We start from the raw sequence: 25,722 nt of genomic DNA, 5'->3' as shown, positions 1-25,722 counted from the left end.
GGCTCAGAATCTCTTTGGACTTATTGGGAAGGAAAACAAATCCACACTGTAAGGTTCAAATCAGCGGCAATCTGAAAAATTCACAGCACAAAACACTGCACACCTATTTTTGCATATATGAGCCGGGAGCAAATAGTCTCTGGTTGTTCTGTCTCTATTTAATAAAGGCAAAGTAGAAGATAATATGAAGAAAACTGTGTACAGTAGGCACCTCCTATCCGCTGGATCAGCATCCACGGATTCACTTATTCCACTTAGATAGATAGATAGATAGATAGATAGATAGATAGATAGATAGATAGATAGATAGATAGATAGATAGATAGATAGATAGATAGATAGATAGATAGATAGATAGATAGATAGATAGATAGACAGATAGACAGATAGACAGATTAGACAGACAGTGACAGAGAGGGAGACAGACAGACAGATTAGAGAGACAGACAGACAGACAGATAGACAGACAGATTAGATAGACAGAGACAGAGAGACAAATGTACAGTAGGGATGTGGTATCCACATGGGATTGGTTCCAAGTCTCCCCGCTGATACTGAAATATGTGGAAGTAGCGAATGCTATACATAGCATTTCCACATTTTTCAGGGGTGTGTGTGCTTTGAACTGATACCCCCGCAGATGCTGCAGTCCTGCTGTATTTGTTCATCTAAGGGCCATGCCTTGTGCTAGGTTCCCTTCGTTCATATCTGCACGGCACACAACTACCTGTGCATCCCAAAATCGGGCCTTTTCTGTGGTGGCCACATCGGCCTCGAACTCGCTCCCATCTGAGGCGTGATCAGCCCCGTCCCTCCTTGGTTTTGGGAGACAGATTAAGACCGATTACGTTCTCACAAGCTTTCTATGGCCTTACTCCTGACTCAGTAATCACATGGGGTGTTTTTTTTTTCATCTTTTGCCTGTTCACTTCCTCTTGTCTGCCGCCTGTGATTGTATTTAATATTTTTTGTTCCCCTTAAGAGTTGCTTTTAGTATTAGTGATCCTAATTTTTAGAGATTGTCTTTTTTGCATGTTGGGTGGGATTTTAAAAATGCATAAATAAACAAACAAAATAAAACATCATTTCGGTCATCGTTTTCACTTTGTGCTAAATATTGGCGGTCGTGGTTTTTCTAGCCCCAGCTTCTGGCTGGGGAAGTAGGCTGAGCGAGAAGCTGGCTCTGAGCGGAGAACCGACAACGGAGAAACGGCTGAGCGCTCGACAAGGTCCCATGGAAAAATCTCTCCTCTCCCCCCCCCCACAACAACATTCGGAATCAACTCCTCTGCTCCGCTCTTCCCCGAAAGCCCCACATGTCCGTCCTGCTCCCCCGTGCTTTCTGGGGGACAGGACGAGATGTGGAGAGGAATCCCCTAAAGACCGAGGCCCAACTCTGACCGGACGCTACGCTACACTCCGTACCGTTCAGCCCAGCGTGCAGCTGCGATTCCTGTTTGAAAAGGCGGCTGATAGTCACGGTGGAGCTGCAGCCGCCGCTATCGGCCTTTCCGCTCCAAAACGGCTCCGCCGGTTTGCCGTCCCACATTTGGCTGGTTGTGACGCTTCTTTCCAGCTGTGCCCTCAGAGTCTGTATTTCGGTCAACACCGGGTTCAAGTCAAGGGGAGGATTTTGATCTTTCCAACCTTCTTCCCGGCTGCCATCTGAGGAGATTTGAGGTGTATTTTTTTTAATTACACATCCAAACAATTAGAACAGCCATTATTAAAACGCTGAGCGAACGCTTTTGAGCCCAAAGATTTGGAGCGAACGGCGAACAGCAGACAGATCGTGATTTAACGAAAGGGAAAAAACACACAACCCCTCTGTCTTAATAGCTTCTAGCCTCCAAAGATTTAATAAGAGCCAAAAATTATTTTTCATTTTGTCCATAAAAGCTAATGTTGCATACCCAAGGCAAAATTATGTGTATTAAGAGACTGGGATGAGAGACATTTATACATTCTAGAGTGCTTTTGGAAACCAGCTCAGGGAAAGAAAGAAAAAACCTGGAGTCTAGTGCTTAGAGGTTCCTCTCTTTTTTTCCATATACAGTCGTGCCCCGCTGGACGATTACCCCGCTCTACGACAAATCCACATTATGTTGACGTTTTCGCGATTGCAAAAGCGATTGCAAAACAATGGTTTAAATGGGGGAATTTCACTTAGCGATGATCGGGTCCCTGCTTCGGGAACCAATTTTTCGCTTTACAATGATCAGCAAACAGCTGATCATCGGGTTTCAAAATGGCCGCCGGCTTTCAAAATGGCCCCCCGCTGTTTTCTAGGACAGATTCCTCGCTTTACAGGCACCAAAAATGGCTGCCATATGGAGGATTTTCTCTGGACTGTGAGTTTTTCAGCTCACTGTAACGCATTGAACAGGTTTTCAATGCATTTCAATGGGATTTTTTCATTTCATTTGACAATGTTTTTGCTCTACAGCAATTTCGCTGGAACGAATTAACATCGTCAAGCGAGGCACCACTGTACTGCCTTCTGAGAATTATGGTTTTTTAAAAAAAGAAATGTTTTCTAAGTTCTGCCGAAGATTAGCTAAGCAACAGACAGAGCGACTGCTTTGCGATTCCAGCCAGGGGAATGTGTTCGCTTGTACCTGTCTGGCTTCTGATTGCGTTGTCCAACTTCTCATACATCTTGAGCGCCATCTGCAGGGCGGGCAGCAGGTGGTCCTTCTCGGCCAGCTGGTGCTGGGTGGCGCTCAGCTCCATTTGCAATCTGTGACATCCCAAAGGATACCGGTGAGGGACAGTTTTTCCAGGAAATGGCAGAATCATCTGAGAACAGGCGGGACTAAGGCCACGCTGGCTGGGGTGAAAAGCCCATCATTTATTTATTTATTTGATTTATATCCCGCCCATCTGGTCTGGTCGACCACTCTGGACGGCTTCCAATAAGGTGTATACGAAAACATATATAGAACCAAGGCTGAGAGGCCCAGGAGAGACCAGCTCTGGGGGAAAAAGGGACCATCTCCTGCCCTGAAGGATGATCCTGGACGTGATCAGCTCCACCGAGAGGATCCTGGGTACTCCAGATCGCAAAGAGGTGGCACAAAACCGGAGCACTCTTGAGGCTCCTGCAGAACCGACTGCTACAGAAACTCAAGCCATTCATTACAAGGAAAGGTTAAAACTCAAGAAAGAACATGACGTTCCATGTCAGAGACGGGGCTGGGCAGGGCAGGGAGATGGTGTCAGAACCCAACTCAAGCGACCGAGCTAAAAGCCAAATTAAAAGCTACTCGCCGATGTCTGCTTGCAAACTCCTGGTGGTGCCTTTGTTCACGGAAACACCGTTTCGGAAAAGAGACGGAAAGAACGATGGATTCTTCCCCCTTGATTCTGGAAGATCATTTGATCTTCATCGTGGTATTTTGGTTTATGAAGAAATAGGATTCAAAGGGGAGGGGAAGGTTTTTTTAGTTTGTCAAAAAGGACAGATTCAATGAGGCGGAGGAACGCATTTTTAGCAGCGGAGGAACACAGTTTCAGCGGCAGAGGCTTGAAAAACAAATGAGGATTGATACCTGTTCAATTCATTCCTGAGGTTGTAAATTTCATGCGTCAGGCGGCCGTTTTCCCCTTCTTGCTTTCCCACCCGGGTTTGTAGCTTCAGGTTTTCCTTCTTGAGGAGCTCACATGCCTTGTGAAGGTGCTCAAGAGTCACGCTCTTCTTCCCCAAAGATTCGCGCAATTTCTCATTTTCCTTTTGTCTGTCTGCAAGAAGATGAGGCACCTTTTTGCTTATTTGTTTATTTGTTTATAGTAATGCCAACAATGTGCCCTAAACCAAGCTGCCTGGGGAATTCACAATTTCCATTTTCTTTCCGCACTTAAAACACAGGCGCACCCTTGCACAGAGAAGCAATAACCAAAATGAGACGCTCATCTGACTTTTACCATTTCCGCATTCCAATTTTCTACTGCTGTGCCGGAAGAGAAAAGTTGTCGGAAAGAAAGAGAGCAGGGGGAGGGGGGACCTACCCCTAACATAGCCTCTTACTTTTATACCAGGCATTGCAGCGAGGAAAGAGGGAAAAGCCATTACATACCCTCCCTTGTCGGTTTCTCAGAAGGAACAGTGTTTTCTTTCTTTCTGTGATATTTACATTTTAATGGTGTTAGACTTTCTGGAAGTCGTCCTGAGAATATAATTCAGCAAGGCTTCCAGAAATGATTCTAACAAATGCTTTAAAAAAAAAAAAAGCTTTTTTTTTCTTATCACAGATCAAAAAGGTAGAATTCTGGCATGATCAACAACCCACAGCAAGAGTTCCACCCAAGCAGGATGACATACATCAGCTGGATATAAAGTTATTAGTTCATCCACAGCAAAGCTGGGGAAACTGGTTTGAACCTATAAAGCCCTAAATGGCTTGGGTCCAAGCTATCTCAAGGACTACATCTCCCATTATGAGCTGGCTCCGGTCTTGAGACCCTCAGGAGAGGCCTTCCTCTCCTTCCCACCACCTTCACAGGTGCATTTGGTGGAGACGTGAGAGATAGGGCCTTTCTCTGTGGCTGCTCCCAGAGACTCTGGAACTCCCTCCCACTGGAACTCCCTCCCACTGGAGGCCAGACTGGCCCACTCTTGGCTCTCCATGACCTTTCTCTTCAGACAGGCTTTCCCTGGGTGACGGGCTGTCTGAGTTGGGGGTTTAAACGGATGGTGGTGCCTGCTTTGAATGTGTTTTTGGTGTTTCTTTTGTTTCCTGCTTCTTAAGACTGGAATCCTCTTGATCTTTTTTAGCATTTGCGTACTTCTCGTTTTTAGTTTTCGACATTGTCTTTTAAATAAAATTAAAAATCCACAGCCCTTCCCAGACTCCAGCTCCCATCAGCCTTCCCCCCCCCCATATCCAAGGGCCCCAAATAGCGGGAAATTTTGTCCCATGCGATCTGGGAAGTCAGCCCTGGTTTAAAAGGGTTGGGGGGGGGGAAGAGATATTTGCTCAAGATGCAGCAAATCAGATGCTATCAAAAGGGGGGGGGGGCTGCAGTAGGTTCCCCAGTGAAAGGGGCCCAAAAGAGAGCAGTAGGACTTCTTAGTCTTGTTCCAAGGCAGCAAAAGGAAAACTCCTCTTTCTGGCTGCCTCATTTTCCTCCTTGAGAGGATACTGCCCCCATCTCGACTGCATCTCCACAGGGCTGAGGAACGGCCTCTTTCCTGCTACTGACCTCTCCCCCCACCCTCTACCCCCTACAAATGGCTCAAATGCCCCTCTCCCTATTAAATCTCTCTCTCCCTTTGGCTGCCAGGAAATGAAAGACAAATTATGCCATTAAACAATGAGAACTTGGGAGTTTGATTATTCTGCTGAAAGCAGCAGAAACATTAAAACAGCTGGATATGTACAAATACCCGCTCTCACGCATCACGTTAAGCATGGAGGAAAAATACGACTCTACTGGTTTCTGCCTTCAAATTAAAAAGGGAAAGAAGAAAAAAAAGCAAGAAATTCTCCCACTCCAATTTTTTTTCTTCTTCCCTTGTCTTTCATCCGGTTCCTTTTACCCTGAGATCCTTTTGCCAGCATTACATTCAGAAGCTGATTCTGGTCTCTAAGGAAATGAATTTCAGAAGACCGGGAGTTACGTGGCTCCAAGCCGTGGATACAAGCGCTTGCAGAACCTACAAATATATACATAAAAATGATTTATGAGCCATCTCTAGGTCAGTAAAGATTAAACTTTTCCAGACAAGAACAATTTAAACAATGCAATTCGGGAGAGGGGAGGGGGAGGCGGGAGAGAGACACGGTGCAAAAGCTATTTATCCCCAATGTATTCTGAAGGTTATCATCACTCTGGAGTAATTCAGGTGGACTCGGAGCAAGCCATCCCAATGAAGCTTACGATGCCGAGCTAGTATCGGCAACATTGCAAATTATCTGCAGAAGATAATGGGGGGGCGGGGGACCTTGCAGATGATGCCACTCTTTCTTGGGAATCCTGCCGGGGGTTGCACGAAGACAGATCCGTAGCCATCTGCAATGCCCCAGTGAATTACCACCTTTGAAAAAAAGGGTGATTGTTGGATGCTTGGTGGAATTGTATCTATTTGGGCAATCGGCTTGCCAGCTTAAGCCCTCTGGCTACCACTTCCTGTCCTCCCTTCTCCCTGGCCATCTCAGGGCGTGCGTCTAGCAGTGAATTCCAGAACGTCTGAGGTTTACTCCTGCCTCGTCTAAGAGATCCACCCGCCCTCAAGAGCGAGCCCACTTTTGACATGAGCATGGGACTGGACTCGACAGCCTTATAGGCTCCATTCCAGCTCCAGGATCCTAGGATCCTGTGAGGCTGGGGCCACTCGGGAAATTAAGACTATACACCAGACTTTTCTAGTCCCCAGCCGTCACCTGTGCCTCCCAGCGCCAGACAAAATTAGAATTTAAGAATACATATTTTTAAAGGAAATAAGACATGGATGTCTACGCCCAGTTCTGAAAAGGGGTGCTGCTGTTGTACCCCGACAAGGGGAGACAGGACTTGCAGCCTCTTTTAAAAAGTGAATCTCTGCTCCTAGAGCACGGAATTCCCCCCCCCTTTTTTTTAAAAAACACATTGCAAAATACGCTCTTATTCCTCCAAGAAAAGCGCATGGGTCCACCTTCTACGATTCAGACAAAGGAGTCCAATTCTCGAGATGGACGAATAACCAATGGTCAAGATGTTCCACCTTTTTCGGAGGACTGGATAGTTCAGTGGTGGGGGCCTCTGGCTGCAGAGCCAGAGGTTGGGAGCTCGATTCCCCCACGGGGCCTCCTACAGAGTAGAGCCAGCCTGGGTAGCCTTGGGCCAGCTGCATCGTCCCAGGGCTACCCCTGGAAGAAGGGAATGACGAACCACTTCTGAGTTACTCTCTACCCAGAAAACCCCAAAAAGGGTCATCATAAGTCAGAACTGGCTTGAAGGCATGATTATAATATTCAGGTCGCTCCCAGCCTTCCAAGCCCCTTTCTCCCGCACTCTTTCCCCAAATTTGGTCCATCTTCCACCAAGGCTGCAATTCGCCCCAAAGGAAAAAAACTCAACCGAATCCCAGTGTGGAGGAGAGGAGATGCACCCGGCCCTTCCACGCCGGGCTCCCAAGCTATATCTCATTCAAGCTTGAAAAACCATAAAAGATCTGGGCACCCAGTTCTTGCCATCTTCTTTGGAATATTAGAAAAACAAGGAGGTCTCCACAGGCCCCCATTTTGCCACTTACTGCCTTCCAGTTTCTCTCCCCCCCCCCCTGCCCACCCCGCTCGCTGTAGCACAACATGTGCAAAAGGAACCCAGGAAGACGGATGGGGAAGGCGTTGCGAGGACCGACGCCTCCTGCATTTACAGATGTCCTTTTTTTCCCTCGCCTCTTTACGAGGCCATAAAAGTGCTGGAACGGTTTCAGGTGTGGTCATTTCGCCAGCCCGGGACATCTTTCCAGCTGCGCGTAAATAATACTCCGCGCGCCAAGTCAGAGGCGTTGAGGTAGGCTTTTCCATCAGCGTAAATCGCTCCCGAGGGGAAGCTGCCGCGTTTCCAGAGCGCGCCCGTTTTTCGGCGGCAAAATGGATGGCCAGATGATGCGAAAGGGCTGCCAATTCCAGAAGAGCGGAAGGATTTTTAAATAGTGCCAAAAACAAAAGAAGGTTTATTCTCTCCCCCACCTCCATCTTTCATCCCAGGCGTTCAAGCACTGGATCTGATCCGCAAGTACCTCGGCCCCAACGCTGAGAACGCCTGTCAGGGACCGATCGCCCTCTCCCCTTAAGCGGGTGGTTCTTCCTCACTCGGGTCCCTCCTCCTTTGACCCAACTTGGCAAGTCAACAGTTACTAGCAGCCTTTTTTTATCCTTATTCTTATTTTACCTTGGTCCCGTGCAAAGTCCGTCACCTGCTGCTCCAGCTGCTTCCTCAAACGGTCGTTGGTTTTGATCGACTCCTCCAGCTGGTGCCTCAGCATCCGAATCTCGTGGAGATGCTCCATTAAGAGCTCTAGACGGAAAGGTCAGGGAAGGGACCGGGTCAGTCCGGAACAAAAGTGTGGGGTGTGTGTATTTGTATGTGAGTGAAATACAACTCCTTACAAGTCAAACACGGCTACAGCGGAAATAGATTTAGCCCCTGCCGCTTAAAAGGGGCAGGTAGAGAGCAACGCAGAGGCCCTTCGGAGCATCAACAGTGATCACCCCGGATTCTTTTAACTGTAGGCAAATTAAACCCTCTACCGTCTTCTAAAAAAGGCAGCTAAAGAGAGACATGGAAACTATGGGGCTGGGTCCCCCTCTGCTTCCTCTTTGCTGCTTATTCGAGAGCCGCTGAGCCTGGCAACTTGAGATGATAACAGCTGCACTCATATCTAGAAAAGACGGTTGCAAAGTTGCAGTACCACTGAGCGAAGGCCACTTGATCCCGCTCTATGCCCAAAGATCCCTGAGAAAGATTACAACGGGTGAGCCCCAGAATTACCAAGAAAGGCTCTCAAATGCAGCTTTGCTGGACCACAGATGCCCCGATTCCGCTCTGCAAAGCCGGGCGTGCTCGGCACCACGGATGCCGGTTTTTCCTCCCCCCCTCCCCCTTGATGTACAAATAAATAAAGAACTTTATGCCACCTCCGTCTCGCTCCAACTGAGTACCTCTAAGGCCTTCCTTCGTAGAGAGACCCGTCTCCCTCCACTGGCTGTACATTCCCACAGTGATCGGAAAGGCGTTCTATTCTTTACCCATTTCAGCCAATTAAGGAAAAAAAAGAATAGGGAAAAAAATAAAAAGAGCAACCGCCGGGCTCCTTTATTTTATTGGCGCGTTTCTCCAGCGCCGTCGGCTTTCAACTCAAGCTCCTAGTAGAACCTGCGTAGCAAACATTGATTCCGCCAGGTGTACATTTCCAGGTCAACCCACACTCCTCCTATCAATTATGTAGCATGTTCTCATCCTGAGGAAACACTACCCTGGCTTTTAGAAAAGCGGCAAACCACATAATTTAATCATCATCTGTCAAACCTTAGGAGTGTTTTTCCCTTCCTCCTCGCGCTGTGAAGGGGGAAAATATATATAGAAAGGAAAAACAAACCCAGACAGAAAAGACAACTAGAAAGGATGAAATCGTGGAAGGAACACGCGAGCGCATTGCCCATATGTAGCAAAGGTGCTCGATCTTTCTGAGTCTAAGGTCAGCATGGGATGCTTGCTGGGGGTGAGGAGTTACCCACATAGAGAACACTGTCTGCTCTCCACCAGCACGGCAAAAGCCATACAATTAATTAATTCAGTTAGTTAAATAAAAATTGCTGGATAGCTCAGTGGTTTAGATCTCTGGCTACAGAGAGGTTGGGAGTTCAATTCCTCGTGGTGCCTCCTTGACAGGGACTGGACTCCATGATGCTTCCAAATTCTAAAATTATTAAGACATAAGTAAATCTTCTCTATTAGCAGGGTGACCACAAACCCTATTTAAAAACTATGAACAGTTAAAAACATCAGAATAATTAAACAGGATCAGGATGAAATCAATAGAGGGGACAGAGAAACATTTCCAACGAGGGGGAGATCCATGCCCCATGAGCTCTGGGTTCAGGTCCTCGTGCAATACCCTTTCCCCCACCTCCAGCAAAGGCCATCAGTCGTGTTCCGCTGGCTCTGCACCTCGAGTGCCTTTTGCAGCGGAAGGGCAGAGCTGGGGGCCCCTCAGAGTCATCTAGTCCAGCCCCAGCTGGAGCCAGAAATCCCTAACAGGTAAGCCATTTACCTGGGGGAAGCTTGGACGGTGTGACGGGCAGCGTTTCGTTTCCGCCTCGAGCCGCGACTTTGTCCTGCCCGGGCGGTTCCAAAGAGGATGATTTTTGGGAGATCTCCGAGTAAGACAAGCTAGAGAAGCAAAAGAGATGGGTGGATATCGTGAAGGCCCCAGTTACAGTCTGGAAGGCACTGTTTTTTTTGGGGGGGGGGGAGAGAAAGGGTTCGCTTAAGGACAATTTCTTGCCAGGACGACTCTTCAGGGACCACATGGACTGTCCAAAAGACCCCTTCAAATAGTAACGACTTCCAACTTTGGAAAAATTGGTATTTTGGAGTGCCTAACAGAAAACTGTACCCCCCCCCATCCGATCTGCTTTGATTTGGATTCCTGCCTTGGGTGGGGTGGGGTTAGACTAGATGTCCTTCAAGGCCCCTTCCCGCTCCGTCCTTCCACGAATCTATGAACGGTGCAGAGAAGCAGAGGCTGTGACTTGTTTACAAGGCGAATCACCACTCTGGCCGCAATCCAGCTTTATCACCCGAGGACATTTTATTTATTTAATTAATTGATTGATTATATTAGCTGCCCAGAGCAGCTCTGCTCTACTCTGGGCAGCTAAAAGCAGGAAACAGAATAGAAAGAATAACCCACCCTCGACATAAACCACCGATAATAAAAACCAACGGGATGAGGTTGCGAGAGGGACAGACGGCTGCTAAACCAGCTCTGGGAGACAGAGGGGGGTCCCAGGGCAAGATCCCGCTCCCTAACAAAATGGATCTCCTGCCCTCACCCCCGCCCTGGGGAGGCTGGAACTGCTGCTACGTATCCCATTAAAGGGGGCGGGGGGGGGAAACTGAAAGACAAATATATTCACTCAGTGTTTGCATTGATTCTTTAAGCTGGAAAAATCATGGCCTTCTCGCTCGCTCGCCTTAAAGAGTTTTGCGAAGTATGAATTTCTTAACTCTCTCCCAGGGGAAGAAAGGCAACTAAACGTTTAGGGAAACCACGGATCGTGGCCAGGTGGGCCTTCCAACCCCAATCTGAAGGTCATTTTAAAATGTGCAAGTGCTGGAAGTTCATCTCAAGCTGCCACCAATTCAGCGAGCGAGGGGAGCAAACGCGCACGCCGGACGTACCTTCGGGTCAGGCCCCCGAGCTGAGCCGCCTCGTCCTCTACGTGTCCTCCTGCAAAGGGGGATTGAGACACATGGTTTGCGAAGCCAGCTCAAGAGGGCGCCGGTTTTCCCAGCTGCTTTGTTCAAATTAACAAGCCACTTTCCCAAATGGAGGAGAACTCTGGGGTCCAAACACAGCCCTACAAGGCGGAACACTGAGTTTGGTTGGAACACATCTCCCATCAGTCCTAACCTGCATGCTGGGGATTCGGAGCAATGGAATTTGCAATCCACCAATAATTTAATCATCATCATCTTGGAACTGCAGAGCTGGAAAGAGACCCTATGGATCACCGTGTCTGGCCCTTCTCAAAGAGGCCCAGTGGAGAATCGAACCCCCAACTTCTGGCTCCATACCATGACCCCTAAGCTGTACCTGGAAGGGCCCCCAGTCCCTTCTGCTTGCAGTTGACTCTATACGGTCTGGTTCCCGCCACGCTTGAATATTCTACCCCAACCTTCCGTTTTATTTTTAAACTTGTGATTCAGCGCAACCCTGTTGCGCCGAGATATATTGGGTTGTCTCCGTTGTCAGCAGCTTCATTAGTATATATGATACCATCTGCTGATTCGAACGGAAAGACGTTTTAATGTTTATTCGCTGGAGAACCTTATTTCCAATGCAAAGAATCTGATATATGATAATTGAATACACTCAGTCTTGGGAGGCTGCTGGAGAGGCACGCAAGGCGTAAAGGCTGCGGCTCGGATTGAAACCTCTTGCTACCTGCAGTCAGAAGGGCATCGGATCTCGAAGTGTTCTGTAAACCCACAAAGTTACGGTTCTGGTGGCCGGATGCGGCAAAGCCTCAGCACCGCTTCCTGCTGGCACCAGCTGCCACGAAGCAGAGATTCTGCTCCTAGATTTCTTCATATATTTACAGGGAGGTTTAACGGGCTGGACAATTAATTCCAGATCATCCGAACCCAGAACCGACGGCATCACCACCCACCAGGTGGCCGCCCCGGACCTGAGAGATGTTCAACGGATACCACGTTGTGCACCGTGACACCCAGAGAGGTTTAGTTGGCGGGACCACAAGACGGGGCCTTCTCTGTCGCTGCACCTCACCTGTGGAACTCCCCGCCAGGGGAAGTCAGCTCGGCTCCATTCCCTGAGCTTCTGAGTAGGCAGGACAAACTGCAATTTTTTCTTTAAAGTCAGCTTTTAACGAATGTTTCCAAACTGCTGTTAAGGGACATTTTAATAAGCTTTTAAATAATGTCTAAAATGTGTTGTAACTGATTTTTAATATGCATGGTGCATCGCTTTGAAGGTGGGCGGAAAAGCGAGTGACTAATATTTTTAATTACGAAAACGGCAGATGTCTAGATTAAGCTGCTATTTGTTTGGCCTCACCCAGTCCTGAACTGGACCAGGACATGAAAACAAGAGAGGAGTCGCATGTTATCTGAATACAGATGGGTGCGTGACTCATATCCCTTGCTTGTTGTCTCCTATAAGCTAACAAACTCTCCCAGGAATCTAAACGAGTCAATTACCTTTCGGAGCAGTCCAAAGTTACTCCGCCTTGCAGAGTGGAGCAAGAACAAACCTCAAAAAGGCTAGACCAGACACAGGCCTTTAGAGCTAAGATTCATGGTTGATTAAGGAGAAGATGTGGCCACCCACCATACAGACACTGCTCTTCCAAGTGTTCGAACAGCCGGGCGCTTCGGTTGAGCTGCTCCCGGAAGCCCTCGGCAACGTAATAATCCACTTCGCTCGCCTGCAGGAGCTCCTCAAACGCTCGGATCAGGTTGGTCAGGTGCTGGCGGTAAGCCACGCAGAGGGTGTGGCTCTCTCGGATCTTCTGGCACTGGTCCTCCGGCGCCGGCGATCCGACGGGGGAGTCGGGCCTGGAAAACAAAGGCCAATCGTCCAAACAAGGTGCGACTCGTTTTTAACCAAGTTAACGAGCGATACCTCAGGCTAGATTTCTTGTTCAAGCCCAAACAGCAGCAAAGAGGTCTTGCAGCCCCTTCTGCGACCCCCTCGGAGCTCACTTGGATTCAGATGTGTTTACAGTGAAGAACTATATTTATATATAAATTATAAAAGAAATTTATATTTCTTTTAAGCTCCAGGTGCACGGGCGACCCAAGATCTGACCAAGGTCGTGGTCGCCAGTCCCATGTAAAACAGGCCAGCCTCTAAGGTGGGGTGGATCTGTGCTGTCCAGTTGGAACTGACTTTCAAGGTAAAGGAGATTCCACCAGGGCCACACCACCTCCTGTGAATTTCCAGGGCTGAGTGGGTACTCGAACCCTCGTCTCCAGAGTCCGAGTCCATCATTCTGTCCACTCCAGCCTGCACGGTAAGGAGGGATCGAGGGAGGCCCTCTGGACCCCGAAGGCCAAAGGGAGAATCTCCTGATCCTCTCTTGGTGCCGCCTCCAGGGCCCTTCCTTCCAAACCCCTTCCCCGAACGTCTGCCTCGTCGCTACTCACCCCTCCAGCAGGACCCCCTTCAGCCTTCTCTGCAGACGGCACACCTTGTCCAGGAGGTGCATGTTTGCAATCTGCTCTTTTTCTAGCTCCACCTCGTTTTCCGACAACAGCTCCTGGAGCTTTTCCACCAAGGCTTCGTGATGCGGCTCAGACAAGCGGGAGGCAAGATCCTCGACCGGCATCGGACCGGCCGCTTGCTGGGGGGCGCCGGAGGTCCGAGACTCAGGCTTGCCGCTGTCCGGCACCAGGGGCGTGCCATTGTCCGGAAGGCGTTCTCCTCCGTCCTGGACCACTTCGAGGGCATCCCCAGAAGGCAGTTCTTTGTTAGGCCCGACAAAATTGGCTGCCAGCGTGCGGTACTTGGCCAGCTCGGACTTCAGATCCTGAACTCTCTGCTTCAATTCCTTGATGTCATCGGTGGCTTCGCAGTCGAACGCCTCAACGCCCGCGACGCTCGGCTGGAGAGACAGAAGGCTAGCAGTGGTCATTGTGTCCGCATCCAGCTTCGTGGGGACAGCCGGGGCGGGATCCGGACTCGGTAGATTTGACTCGGGCTTGTCGGTTTCGATTTCTGCAAATGTACAAGAACAAAGAGATGAAGACTAAACCTTAGGAACAGCTTCCTGGCGGTCTGAGGGGTTGAGAGGAGGACAGACGGCCCTGGAAGTTGGTGACCTCACCCTCTTTGGAGGTGTTTAAAACAGAGGTTGGGTGTCCACTGTCAAAGAGGCCTTAGCTGTCCCTTCTTGCCTTAGCACTAGTTGGGCGGGCCCCTACTTTGGGTCCCCAGGTGATCCTGGGCTAAAACGCCCAAAAATCTTCCCAACTACCTGTGCCCGGGGACCTAAGGTTGAGAAACGCTGGACTAGATTAACCTTGGGGTCCTCCCAAATCCACCACTCCTTCAATTCTAGATGAAAAGGTTCTCCTGAAAGTTAGTGATTACAGACAGAAACTCCCCACCTTCTGCAATCAAGGATCTAGGGAGGTTCCCAAACTTGGGTGACCTGGGTCTTCTTGGACTAAAACTCCCAGAAGTCATCACCACCCACTGTGCTGGCCGGGGGTTCTGGGAGTTGTAGTCCAAGAACACCTGAGTGATCCAACATTGGGAACCACCAGTCTGGGGAACTCACAAGGAGGCGATCAAGCCATGTAGAGAGGGTCAAAATCCTTACTAAGGGGTGCTGGGCAAACCTCCGTTTGTTCCTTCTGCTTCTGGGATGCTTCGCTGGGCAGGCCGTCTGACCGTTTCCAAGGGAGGGCACGGAGGGATTCGGCACCCCACGGTACAAGCGTAAGGCCTGTTCATTCCGGCAAGATCTCTAGCTTACGCAACGCCAAGCGAGAAATCGCACGGGATCTCCACCCGAAAGGCACAGCCTGTAATTTTTGAAGGCCTCTTTGTTCTCCCAGCACGGCTCTGCCGTAAGGCTCGTGGTGTTCGGCTTATTTATCATCTGCAATAAACAATTCAGCTACATTTTCGGAAAAGCGGACTGGGGTTGGGGCGAAAGAAAGCCACGGGTCGGAAAGCTTCAGAAATCAAAATACATTTGCCAACGCCTTTTAAAACACAGAAGCCGGACAACCGAATTTCTGTGGCTCAGAGGGAGGGGGGGGCACACTTCTCCTGATTATATGGGAACCCGTTGTCATAAATAGCAGCGACCCTTTAAAAGAAGTAAAAATCTTAACAAGCTGTAGCTAGAGCTCTGGAGACTGCCGGTTTGAGCTAATTAAATAAGCAGTATTTAAAAGCCACCAACAGCGGTAAAAAAGGGGGGATTAACTCCAGCACAGGAGCCATTTGCCACAATTAAGATATACAAGTAACAAAGCGGCCTCATTCTGCAGACCCAGGTGCTCCCTCCATCTGACGTGCTGCTGAGCATCTCCCTGATACCTTGGCCCGTGCTTTGGTCCTTGCTACTGGGGTCAGCTTTGCTTCTGTTGCTGGAGAAACTGGTGTCTGCTTCGGAGCCTTGCAGTTTGAGCGATGGATCAACTGGGGGAAAGGTGGAAAGAAGATGACTATATATGGACCCCGGCCCCCATCGCCTCTCCCAACCAAAATTAGTTTTACTAGCCAGAAAAAAAAGGGAAGTCTAGTCTCTAGTAACGGAAATGAATTTATGGTGCTATAATGTGATCATAACCGCCCCCAGTGTTTCAAAACTGAAAAGAGCCTTTTAGATATTCCATTTTTTCCATCCTTTTCCATTACAGGCAGTCCACGAGACAAACCCATCTTGTTGGAGCAGAAAACTGTCCCACCAACCCCACCAGTTCAGGAAAACCAAAAATGCAGGTCCGAAAAGGACAACGATCTCAGCCCTGCGAATCATCATCCTGTTATTAACTTCCGAACGCGTTGTCATAAATCCGGACGACCCTTCCCAAAAGTGTCACTCTGAAAAGATGACAACAGAATTCTCCGCGGCCGCTCATCTGGGCTAATTAAAGTCGGCAATATTTAAAAGCCACAGGGGTAAAACGAGACCATTAACTCCGGCAAAACAACTGTTTGAGATATAATGCACAACTGACAAAATGTTGAGCTGCTTCTGCCGACGCGGCTCCTCTCCCGCACACACACAGAGCAAACTGCCGGGCACTCCTCCGATACCTTGGCTGGTGCTTCCATCCTTGCCCGATGCGGCGTCTTGGCTTCCCACGCTGGACAAGCTAACATCTGCTTCGGTGTCATCCAGTTTGATCAAGGATTCCACTAAAGAAACACCAGGAAGGGTTGTCAAGAGCAGGCAAATTTCCGTTGACGGGAAAAACAAAACATGCATTTTGAAAACGCGATCCCCTCGATCATGTTGCGTGTGCTGGATCTGGTCTGATGTCAACAGTTAAGCAGAGTCAGGCCCAGTGAGTTCTGGATGGGAGGCCACCAGGGAAGAGAAGACTCTTCAGAGAGGGCGAGGAAGGAGTCCCGGCTGATACTTAGTGGTGAGCTAAAGCAGATCAAGGGCCCAACTGAACGTAAAGCAGCTTCCGAGGTTTCTAAAGGAATTATTTTAGCAACGTAGAAAAGCACACTGGTCTTCAGAAAGGGCAAGCAAAGGCCTGAAATGCATATCTGCACATCTAGTAAACACTGCTGGATTGCTCAGTGGGTTTGGTGAACGGGCTGCAGAGCACGAGGTTGGGAGTTTGAAACCACCACCCGGGCCTCCCTGATGGGGGGATGGACTTGATGATCCCTTAGGGTCCCTTCCAGCTCTGCAATTCTCAGATGATTATTGAACTGCTGGATAGCTCGGTAGTTGAGGTCTCCAGAGGTTGGGAATTCAATTCCCCACTGGGCCTCCTTGAGAGGGGTCGGACTCGATCATCCCTAAGGATGATTACCCTTTCAAGAGGGGTCCTGGGAAGGCCATCTGTGTGCCCAAAAATCAATAAAGTGCTCTCTCTCTCCCTCTCCCTTGTTGGCTGGTCCTGAAGGAGAATGGCAACCAGACGGGATGGCTTGCCGTTTCTTCCATACTTTGTCTGGCCTTCGAAGCCCAAGGTGGCCTGAATCTAGTTTTGCCAACCAGGGTTTTGAGATCCACTGAGGTTTGAAGTTTCAGCCAAAACAGAAAAGGGGGACAGCATTCATATTTTTTTACCTGCCACCTTTTTGTACACAACGAGGGTTTCAGAATTGCTCCCAGAGAACGGCTTTCAGCCAAGAGGCTCTCCTCGATTAGAAACGGAGAAATGCTACAGGTAGGAGTCTTGTATGCTTTTCCCTGCGGCGGATGACACACTTTTTCTGTCTGACGGAGGACAAATTTTCTGCCCTACTGAGTAGAATTCTTCTTAAAAACCCCAAAGTGCCCTAAGATCCCAAACTGTGGCGGCCAACCTAGGGATGAGGAGGAGGAGAAGCCCGAGGGCTTCCACGACGTCTGGCTGTGAAGTAATTAGTTCTTAACTAATGCCAGATGCCCACAGGGGAGAAGTTTGGTCCAAATAAGTAAGCGCTGAGAAATGGGGGGCTGGGATGAGAACCAGCTTGAGTTGGTGGAGGAGGATAGGAGGAAGAAGAGTCTGTGGCTGTAAAAATGAAAAAGAAAATATCCGCGCGTTCCCACTGTGTGGGTAGGGAGTGCCCGGCCTTTCCATCTACGTGAAGGTAAAGGCGGTGAAAGAACTTTCGCCTAAAAGGTCTGGCAAGAAGCCGACACATTTGAGAGAAGATAAGAGGTGGCCTCCCTTCCAAGGCTTAACCAGGCCCATCCCCGCTTAGCGGTCCAAATCAGATCCAACAGGGTGTGTTCCAGGTGATGATGTATTCGGAGCTGCTACCAATGTAAGAATGCACACAGGACACAGAGAACTTGGTTTGCGGTTACCATCTACTGAAGGAGAACCTTGTTGGGTTAGGCGAGAGGCCTGTTGAGTCCAGCAGGGTTGGGTGATGCTAGTCCTCCAGGTAGCTTTGGACCAAAGCTGCCATAAGCCCTCACCCCTGGCTGCAGTGTTGGGAGCTGTCGGCCAAGAACATCTAGAGGGCCATGGATGTCCACCCTAGTTTCTTCAGGGGGCCAACCGGATGTTCCACCAGGAATCCAAGAAGGATGGCGGGAAGGCAAAAGTACAAAATCTGCTGGGGTTGAGAGATAGACTGCTCCTGGTGCTGGAGGCCTGATACAGCAGCTCTCCAGAGCTTGAGCCTCCCTTTTTGGTTCGGTTTGTCAAATCCGAGACCCTGTAGTTCCTCCTCTGCAGAACCCTTTGGTTCTCCTTTGCTTCGATCTCAATAGTTCTCCATTTACAGGGAGCCTTTCTGCTGCGATTCAAAGCAGGAAGGTTCTCTGCTTAGCCTTGAGAAAAGAGGACAGAGAGAGGAGAGCACTTTTCAAAGACTTGAAAGGCCGTCATCCAGAGGAGGGGCAGGATCTGTCCTCCATCCTCCCAGAGGGCAGGACACGCAACCATGGGCTCAAGTTAAAGGAAGCCAGATTTTGGCTGAATATCAGGAAAAAAACTTCCTGTTATAGCAGTATGACAATGGGACCCATGACCGGGGTGGGGAGGGGGTTTGAGAGCTCCAACGCTTCAAGAGAAAACTGGATCGCCCTCTCTCAGATCTGCTATGATCTGGATTCCTCCCTTGGGGGCAAGGGGTTGGACCCGACGGCCTTATAAGCCCTTTCCAACTCCATGATCCTAGGATGAATAACAAGGATCTGACTGTGGGGAATGGAGTGACTTAAGAGGCAGGAGGGACTGCCAGAGAGGCTTAACTGTACACCCCCCCCTTGGTAAGAGGGAAGGACTACATAACCCGAGGGAACCAGCCCAACTTCCCGATTCCATTGCACCACAGAGGCACGCAACACACGAGCGTTTGTGCGCTCCACTGGAGATAAAATGTTAAAGCCCGCCTCTTTATTTATTATGCACATTATCTCGGGTTTCCCAATGTGCTTTTCCTCGGCAGCTAAAGTGGCACATAAGAGAATAAGTCTAATAAATAAGACAGTTGCGGAACACTAAAAAATTTTATGAAGACACTTGTTTGCTCGGAGACAGGGAAAGTAGATCATTTTAACACTGTGGACAGGGAAATGGATTTAATAGTGCGCTCGGCTGGAAGAAAAGCGTCAGTGGTGCACAAGAGCACATTCGGTGCTGTGCTGGAGGTGGGGGTGATGGATCGATTCTTTTTTAAGACGGCCCCACACCGCAGCGATTCCTTGGACCGTTGCTTGATTCCCTGAAGCCAAACTACAGATCCTCTCTCTGGTGTCATGTTGGATGTTGAAGAGAAAAACAAGAACATGCCACTCCTTGTTGATATGTCGAGAAGTCAAAAACACTCACTCAACACACACATTTATCATCATCACCACCACCACCATCACCTTAGAACTTCATGGGTGGAAGGGACCCTATGGATGTAATTCAGCCCCTGCGGCACCTGCTCTGTACCCAGTGACCCTGCCCTGGCTTTCCACCATGCAAATAAACTAAATATATATATTTCCATGATGTATTTACCAGAACTGGCCACTAAAGGGAGCCAGAGACCATACTATGTATTCTTGTTGTTGAACTGTGATCTCTGGCTCCCCCTAGTGTCCAGTTCTGCTAATACATGTGAACATACTTTTTTTCTGGATTTTTCTCTTTTACTCAGCTATATAGAAATATAGCATTAGCTATTATCAGCGGTTTTCAGCACCCATGGGGGTGGGGCTTGGAACCAATCCCCCACAGATATGTGGGTCCTACAGTAAATACAGATATCCCCTTGTTGACAATGGTGACTGCTTGCTTACCTCCAGCTAATATCCCTTCCTGCTCAGAGGTGCCCTTTTCAGTCCCGTTGGATGGACATTCATCCTTCAGCGGCTGGGCCTCCATGTATCTTCCCTTCAGACCTTCGTCCAGGTTGAACATGCGATGCAGGAGGTGCATGTCCGGCTTCTGGGAGGAGGCACTTGAGGAGACACTTCCTAAGGATCTTGAGGGTTTGAGCAAAACAGGCAGACGGGATTTCTTGGTGGCGTAACAAAGATCGCTCTGAATAACACAGAATAAAACATGTGTTAAGTTCATCAGAAGGGCACCAGAAAGCTTCGGTAGATAAGTTATAGACTGAAATTCAGTTGCAAACATTTTGGAAGGAGAAATAAAGGGGCTAAGTATTTACAGAGGGGGAAATATTTCCACTCTGAAAGAGCTCTGAGTCTCCCCACGAGGCTGTAACAACGAGGTGCTGTGCAATGTGAAACAAGATGAAGACATTTTGTCCATTCGGAGTAAGGGCAGGGAGATATTATCCTCTTTCTAATTTGGCTTTAGGGTGAGTTCATGGAGCCGAGAGGGACGTGGTGGCGCTGCAGGCTAAACCACAAAAGCCTGTGCTGCAGGGTCAGAAGACCAGCAGTCGTAAGATCGAATCCAGGCGACGGAGTGAGCGCCCGTCGCTTGTCCCAGCTCCTGCCAACCTAGCGGTTCGAAAGCATGCAAATGCAAGTACTGTAGATAAATAGGGACCACTGTGGTGGGAAGGTAACAGCGTTCTGTGTCTAAGTCGCGCTGGCCATGTGACCACGGAAGATTGTCTTCGGACAAAACGCTGGCTCTATGGCTTGGAAACGGGGATGAGCACCGCCCCCTAGAGTCGAACACGACTGGACAAAAATTGTCAAGGGGAACCTTTACCTTTACCATGGAGCCAAATCTGACCCGGCCCGTGGGGCCACAATATTTTCACAGTAGCTTCACGGCTAGATCATGCCCACCGTGAGAAGAACTGCCATCAGGACAATGGCATCAAGTAAAATAAGGGAACAAAAAGTCAGCATTGGAGAAAACTTTGGCCGCATCTACCTTTTCCATGTCGAAAAAGGGCCCACCAATAATGGAATTCAGCCCTCTTTGCCGAGGGAGGTGTGAAAGATTGGGGGGAGGAAAAAGAAGAGAGAAACCTCAAACCATGCCAAGAGGCATCTCCTCCCATTGTGGTTAGCAATCACCTCCATTGTTATCCTGAGGCTCTGAACGGTAGATAGACCAAATCAGATTTCTATAGGTTTTAAAAAGTAATTCTTATCTAATTGCATCCTTCCAAGAATCCTGCAAATCCATGCACGAAAAAGAAAAGGAGGTATTTCTCCGCACAATGCGTCGTTACCTTAGGAATTGTTCCTGAGTGTTGTGATAGCCGGACCATAACATCTTATTCCTCGCTCTTAAATTAAGCACATTCACGGAACATAGCCGATCAATGGCTTATTAGCCATAATGGCGAAAATGGTGATACAACGTCAAGCTGGCTTCTCTCCCTATCCTGCTACTGTAAATGTATGAATCCCCATCAGGAGTGAAGGGTCTATGAACGCAAGAATCTCCCACCGGGGTGGCCATGCCCAGAACCCATCGCCCGACCCCAAAAGCCTTCAGTGAGAAACCCCTGTAGGGATACAGCCTAAATATTCAGACTGTGACGGAATATGTTGTAAAACGGCTCATGCCCAACTCTTCGGGTGGTGCTTCAGAGCTACATAAAAAGGATCTTGACTTTCACGATCCCAAGGGGTACCTCGAGAACTCACTTTGTTGGCCTTCTGGGTCCGCGTGGGGGTCTCCTGCTCTTTGCTCTTCGTGTCGGCTTCCCTCTGCCAGCGGTCCTCGTCGAATCTGGAAGACTTCCCTCTGTCTCCCGAGGCCGCCGTACTGCCTTCATGTTGCTGCCTCACCAGCAACCCTTCGGAAGTCACTGTTTGTCTAGCTGTCTCCGTTGCTTCCGCTTCTGACGGTTCCACGTCAACGCCGATCGGCGGTGCTGGCTTGGCGTCAAGCGCGTCCTTTTCCGTCGAAGCGGGCTGGGACGTGGCTCCAGGCTGGGGGGATTTGCGTACTTGGGCCGGCTTCCTGGATTCCGGCCTCTGCTGAATAACGAGTCGCTCAAGACCTTTCTCATCTTTATCCCCACGGTCGTCGCTTGAACCGCCTCGCTCGAGCGGGCTCAGATGATCTAACGGTATATTTGCAATTTCTATTTCTGCTTGTCTGCTTTTACCCGGAGGGTGAAAAGAAAAGAAAAGAAGAACAGCATTTGTAAGAAAACAAGATTACAGTCGGCTAAAGTCTGCACAAGTGCAGGAAAATAGAAGCAATTATTTGGTTTATTTTAATAATCACAAATTTTCTCAAATGAAAACCTCAGACCTCCTTTTTACCATAAAATGGAGGTTCCCACTTGTGCCTTCTGAGAATATTTGGCTGGGAAGATTACAGGGTCCCTTCGAGCCTGCCCGCCCACCCAAAAAAGAGAATTGGGTATCTGTTCCCTTCTAGTTTTGATGCTTTCTAAATTTTGAGCCTTTACAGTTCTGGCGCTTCCGGCAGCCGGCGCTGGGGGTGAGAACTGGGCCCGCCTCTGCCGCGCAAGGGACCTGGCATTGGTGATACTGAACCTGATCAACCTAATGGCATGAAACCGTAGAAGGCAACCACAGAAGTTTGCGCCTGTTTGTAAAGGAGGATGTTGGGTCTGATGCCAGGGGAGGTGGGGCACCGACTGTGGGTTTTAGCCTAAACTTCAAGTGACTACTTCAAGTGAACACCAAAATGTGGTCCAGCAACTCGGAGAAGCTCCCATAAAATTCAGATAAAAACCCGGAGCGGGTTCATCGCCCTACCATCGCGGAAGCCACACTTTCCAGCATCAGGTGTCCACTGTAGGTGTGCATAATCCACAATCACCGGAAATTCAACCTCTGTGCTCAGGTCTAATTAGTAGACACTAGACGTAATGGAAACAGGGCACTGCCCTCTCTCCAAGCCACCCTCTATCCAGGGTGGGAATATTTCGCCAAACGCTTTCCTAATCCCTTGCACAAAGCTGGCAAAGCCCACGTTCAGGAAACAGCTGCCTGCTCCTCAGTTGCTGCCTCTGAATCGCAGGAATATTTGCTACCCTGGGTTGGGACAAGGAGGAGAACAGGGAACCCTAGCAACAAATAACTGGACGCTGTTTTCCTTTTCCCTCCCCATCTGCTTCTCCTTCTGTGACGTGTCTTTCTGAACCACAAGTATCAGAACACTAACAGTCTTGCTTTATTCTGAGTACTGATCTCTAAGACAGACAGACAGATAGATAGACTGATTGATTGACTGACTGATCGATCGATCGATCAATCAATCAATCAATCATTGGTTGGGTGGGCGAGTGGGCTGGCAGGCTGATGGAGGGAGGGAGGGAGTGGTCGTTCTCTCCGCTTACAGCTTAAGCCTCTTCAGGAAGACTTTCCTTGCTACATATAAAACATCTGAGAAGCAAGAATACCACGGCAGCCAACTTATAAGAACGGCCAGCCGTGCTGCTAATGGCTCCAGGACCACTGTCTGCAGGAATCCATTTAGCCATCCGACAGAAACTAAATAAAGGATACTCCACCCTCCAAAACAAATCCCGCTTCTTAATTTCGTGCGTTGTCAATAAAGAAATGTTTGGTGCCATTTGAATTACAATCAGCTGCTGAGAACAGAGGCATTTAGGAGGCTGGCATTTGAAAAGGAGAATGCTAAGTGTGTTTTAATGCCTCCACGCTGGCGTCTAATGCCATTCGCGGGAATTAAGCTACCCCACTACTACCGTCTTGGCACCCATCAAGCTGGAGAATTTACAGCGAGGCATTAAGGAAGGACTGTGTGTTTAAAAAAACATAGGGAGAGTGGGAGAGAAACAGTCGTTAGCAAACTTTGAAGCAAAGCACAGAAAGGGAACCCAACAGCTGAAATCCTATTGCATGGTTACGCAAACAACTTAACTTTTAGCAGTAAACTTCAGCAAGTTAAGAAATCTCCATAGACACTACCTATCGCAGGCCAAGCTGAACACATCAGTAGGCAACAGATCAGGTTTCTTAACTTACAGCAATTTCTGTCTAAATGTTAAGTCTCACAACAGGATTTCAGCCAATGTTAGGGATTCTGATTTTAAGATGTTGCTCCTCTGCCACTTGACTTTTCTTGGTGACCAACTTTCATAGTTAGTGGCCTGAAGATGGATGAAAAGCAACTAGGTCCATTCAGAAAGATCTCGGACATCCTAGGGGCACTGCAGGTGAGCAGTTATTTACCCCCACATTTTCAAAATGCAAATCCTTCAATGCAAAATGCAAATCCTTCTCGGTTCACGAGAAGCCACGTCAGAACAGCCGCAGAGGGACTTAAGGAGATCCGGGATCAAGACCTACTTTAACCATGGACCTGACTGTATGATGTTTGGGATGGTCACAACTTTTGGACTACCACTCCCAGAAACCCTGGCCTGCACCAGGTCATGGCGAAGGCTTCCGGGAGCTTTAGACCAAGACCATCTGGGGGACCAAGGTTGGGGAAACCACTTCTTTATAGAAAAGAGGGAGACCAAAGAGCCTTTGAGTCACCAGATCAGGGGCTCCCAATTTTGGGTAAGGTAATCTGGGCCAAAAAATTCCCAGAAACCCCAGGGCAGCACAGCTGGTGGCGAAGACTTCTGGGAATTGCAGTCCAAGAACACCTGGGTCACCCAAAGTTGGGAATCACCGCCTTAGGAGAAAGATAAGATATAAATGCCATTTACCCACAATGCGAAGGAAGGAAGAAACGCTTTTGCAGCATCCTTCCTGCAGAGATAGATGCCCAGGCCTGACTGACAAGCCGGGGGTCCTGCCCAGCTGGAAGAGGCTTAAGGTCTCCCCCCCTCTGTTTTCCAAGTCTTCCCTCCCTTACCAGTAAAAGTAAGCCCAAAGGTTACCCCATCGTGACAACGGCAGAGGCCAAAATATATGAGATTTCCTTCTGGACCATCCTCACTTCCCGTCTTTGCAACTAATGGCTTTGGTCACACCCGTCCACTTGTGCAACCTTTGATTTCCATGGAGAGTTGAGGTTTTTTTGGGGGGGGGAATGTCCTTTGGCTGTTTTATTTCACATGCTAGGCTCTGCTTCTCCTCCTAATTACTTAATTGCAGGCTGTCCCCACTTCCAAAGGAAGCCGGCCAATCTCCCAGGTAAATGAAGCAGAGGCCCATTATCTAAATTCGCTTTAAATCAAACTGCACTCCTTCTCCCTTTCCACACACACCCCCCCCCGGCCCAAGAGAACCGCTATCAAAGGTGCCATTCCTAAGCCGGCTGCTTACTGCGATCCGTGTAGCGCTGGGCTGGTTTCATTTAAGAGAACACTCCTCTCCTGAGCGCCACATTTTTCACCCGCCACGCTCGCGCTGCAGATTTTGCCGACAGCCGACTCATGTTCCGGCTCGGGCTTATTTAGATTCCTGTGCTGTCGATCCGAACAGTCAGAAGGAATTACCTGCAGGGGGAAAAAAAACATGTTATCTTCAGAAAAACCATGCCAAAGACCGGCATACCCAAGTTCTCTCTGGCTTCGTGGGTTATAATCTTTTACATAGTAAGACTTTTATCATCTTGGAGGAACTTAATTTACATTATAAAGCCAGCCTCTCTTGCTGTCTCTTGGAAGCGATTCGTGACTACAGAGACTAATGAACACCTGTTTGATCTGCTTTTTGGACCCCGAAAATAGGTTAAAAAAAAAGCCACCGGCTTGTGCAGGGAATCGGAAGCACGGCTTCCTTGAAGGCGTCTCCGTAAGAGGCCTCTTCCGAGAACGTCAAAAGCCTCAATGCTCCCTTAGCAGAGCTGTCACTTAATTAAACAAATCTCACATCGATTAATCTTCTGTGATTTAGTTCATTAAGCGACTGAGTAAATTGACATCAATTAGCATATGAAAAATCGACCGCCATTCTAAAGTTTTTTCTTCTTCTTTTTTGTGAGTTTTCTGGTTCTAGATGGGTGGCCGCAAATTTA

At 48.8% G+C, this 25,722-nt stretch overlaps 1 protein-coding gene across 1 annotated transcript in view; it reads right to left on the bottom strand.

Moving 5' to 3' along the window:
* CDK5RAP2 (CDK5 regulatory subunit associated protein 2) overlaps positions 1-25,722 on the bottom strand; it is a 76,249-nt gene that overhangs the window by 9,445 nt on the left and 41,082 nt on the right. The window contains exons 21-34 of the mRNA XM_078382855.1: positions 25,029-25,201; positions 21,450-21,909; positions 19,668-19,911; positions 16,013-16,114; positions 15,290-15,391; positions 13,384-13,954; positions 12,542-12,792; positions 10,894-10,942; positions 9,761-9,879; positions 7,879-8,004; positions 5,540-5,656; positions 3,552-3,741; positions 2,619-2,740; positions 1,426-1,665 (exon numbers count right to left, since the gene is read on the bottom strand). Of these exons, the coding sequence (XP_078238981.1) occupies positions 1,426-1,665; positions 2,619-2,740; positions 3,552-3,741; positions 5,540-5,656; positions 7,879-8,004; positions 9,761-9,879; positions 10,894-10,942; positions 12,542-12,792; positions 13,384-13,954; positions 15,290-15,391; positions 16,013-16,114; positions 19,668-19,911; positions 21,450-21,909; positions 25,029-25,201 (2,866 nt within the window). The remainder of the gene's footprint in view (positions 1-1,425; positions 1,666-2,618; positions 2,741-3,551; positions 3,742-5,539; positions 5,657-7,878; positions 8,005-9,760; positions 9,880-10,893; positions 10,943-12,541; positions 12,793-13,383; positions 13,955-15,289; positions 15,392-16,012; positions 16,115-19,667; positions 19,912-21,449; positions 21,910-25,028; positions 25,202-25,722) is intronic.

The sequence above is a fragment of the Pogona vitticeps genome, chromosome ZW-PAR (assembly GCF_051106095.1).
Source record: "Pogona vitticeps strain Pit_001003342236 chromosome ZW-PAR, PviZW2.1, whole genome shotgun sequence".
Classification (NCBI taxonomy): domain Eukaryota; kingdom Metazoa; phylum Chordata; class Lepidosauria; order Squamata; family Agamidae; genus Pogona; species Pogona vitticeps.
Note: the sequence above shows the minus strand (reverse complement) of the source record. Positions and strands in the feature narration are given on the sequence as shown.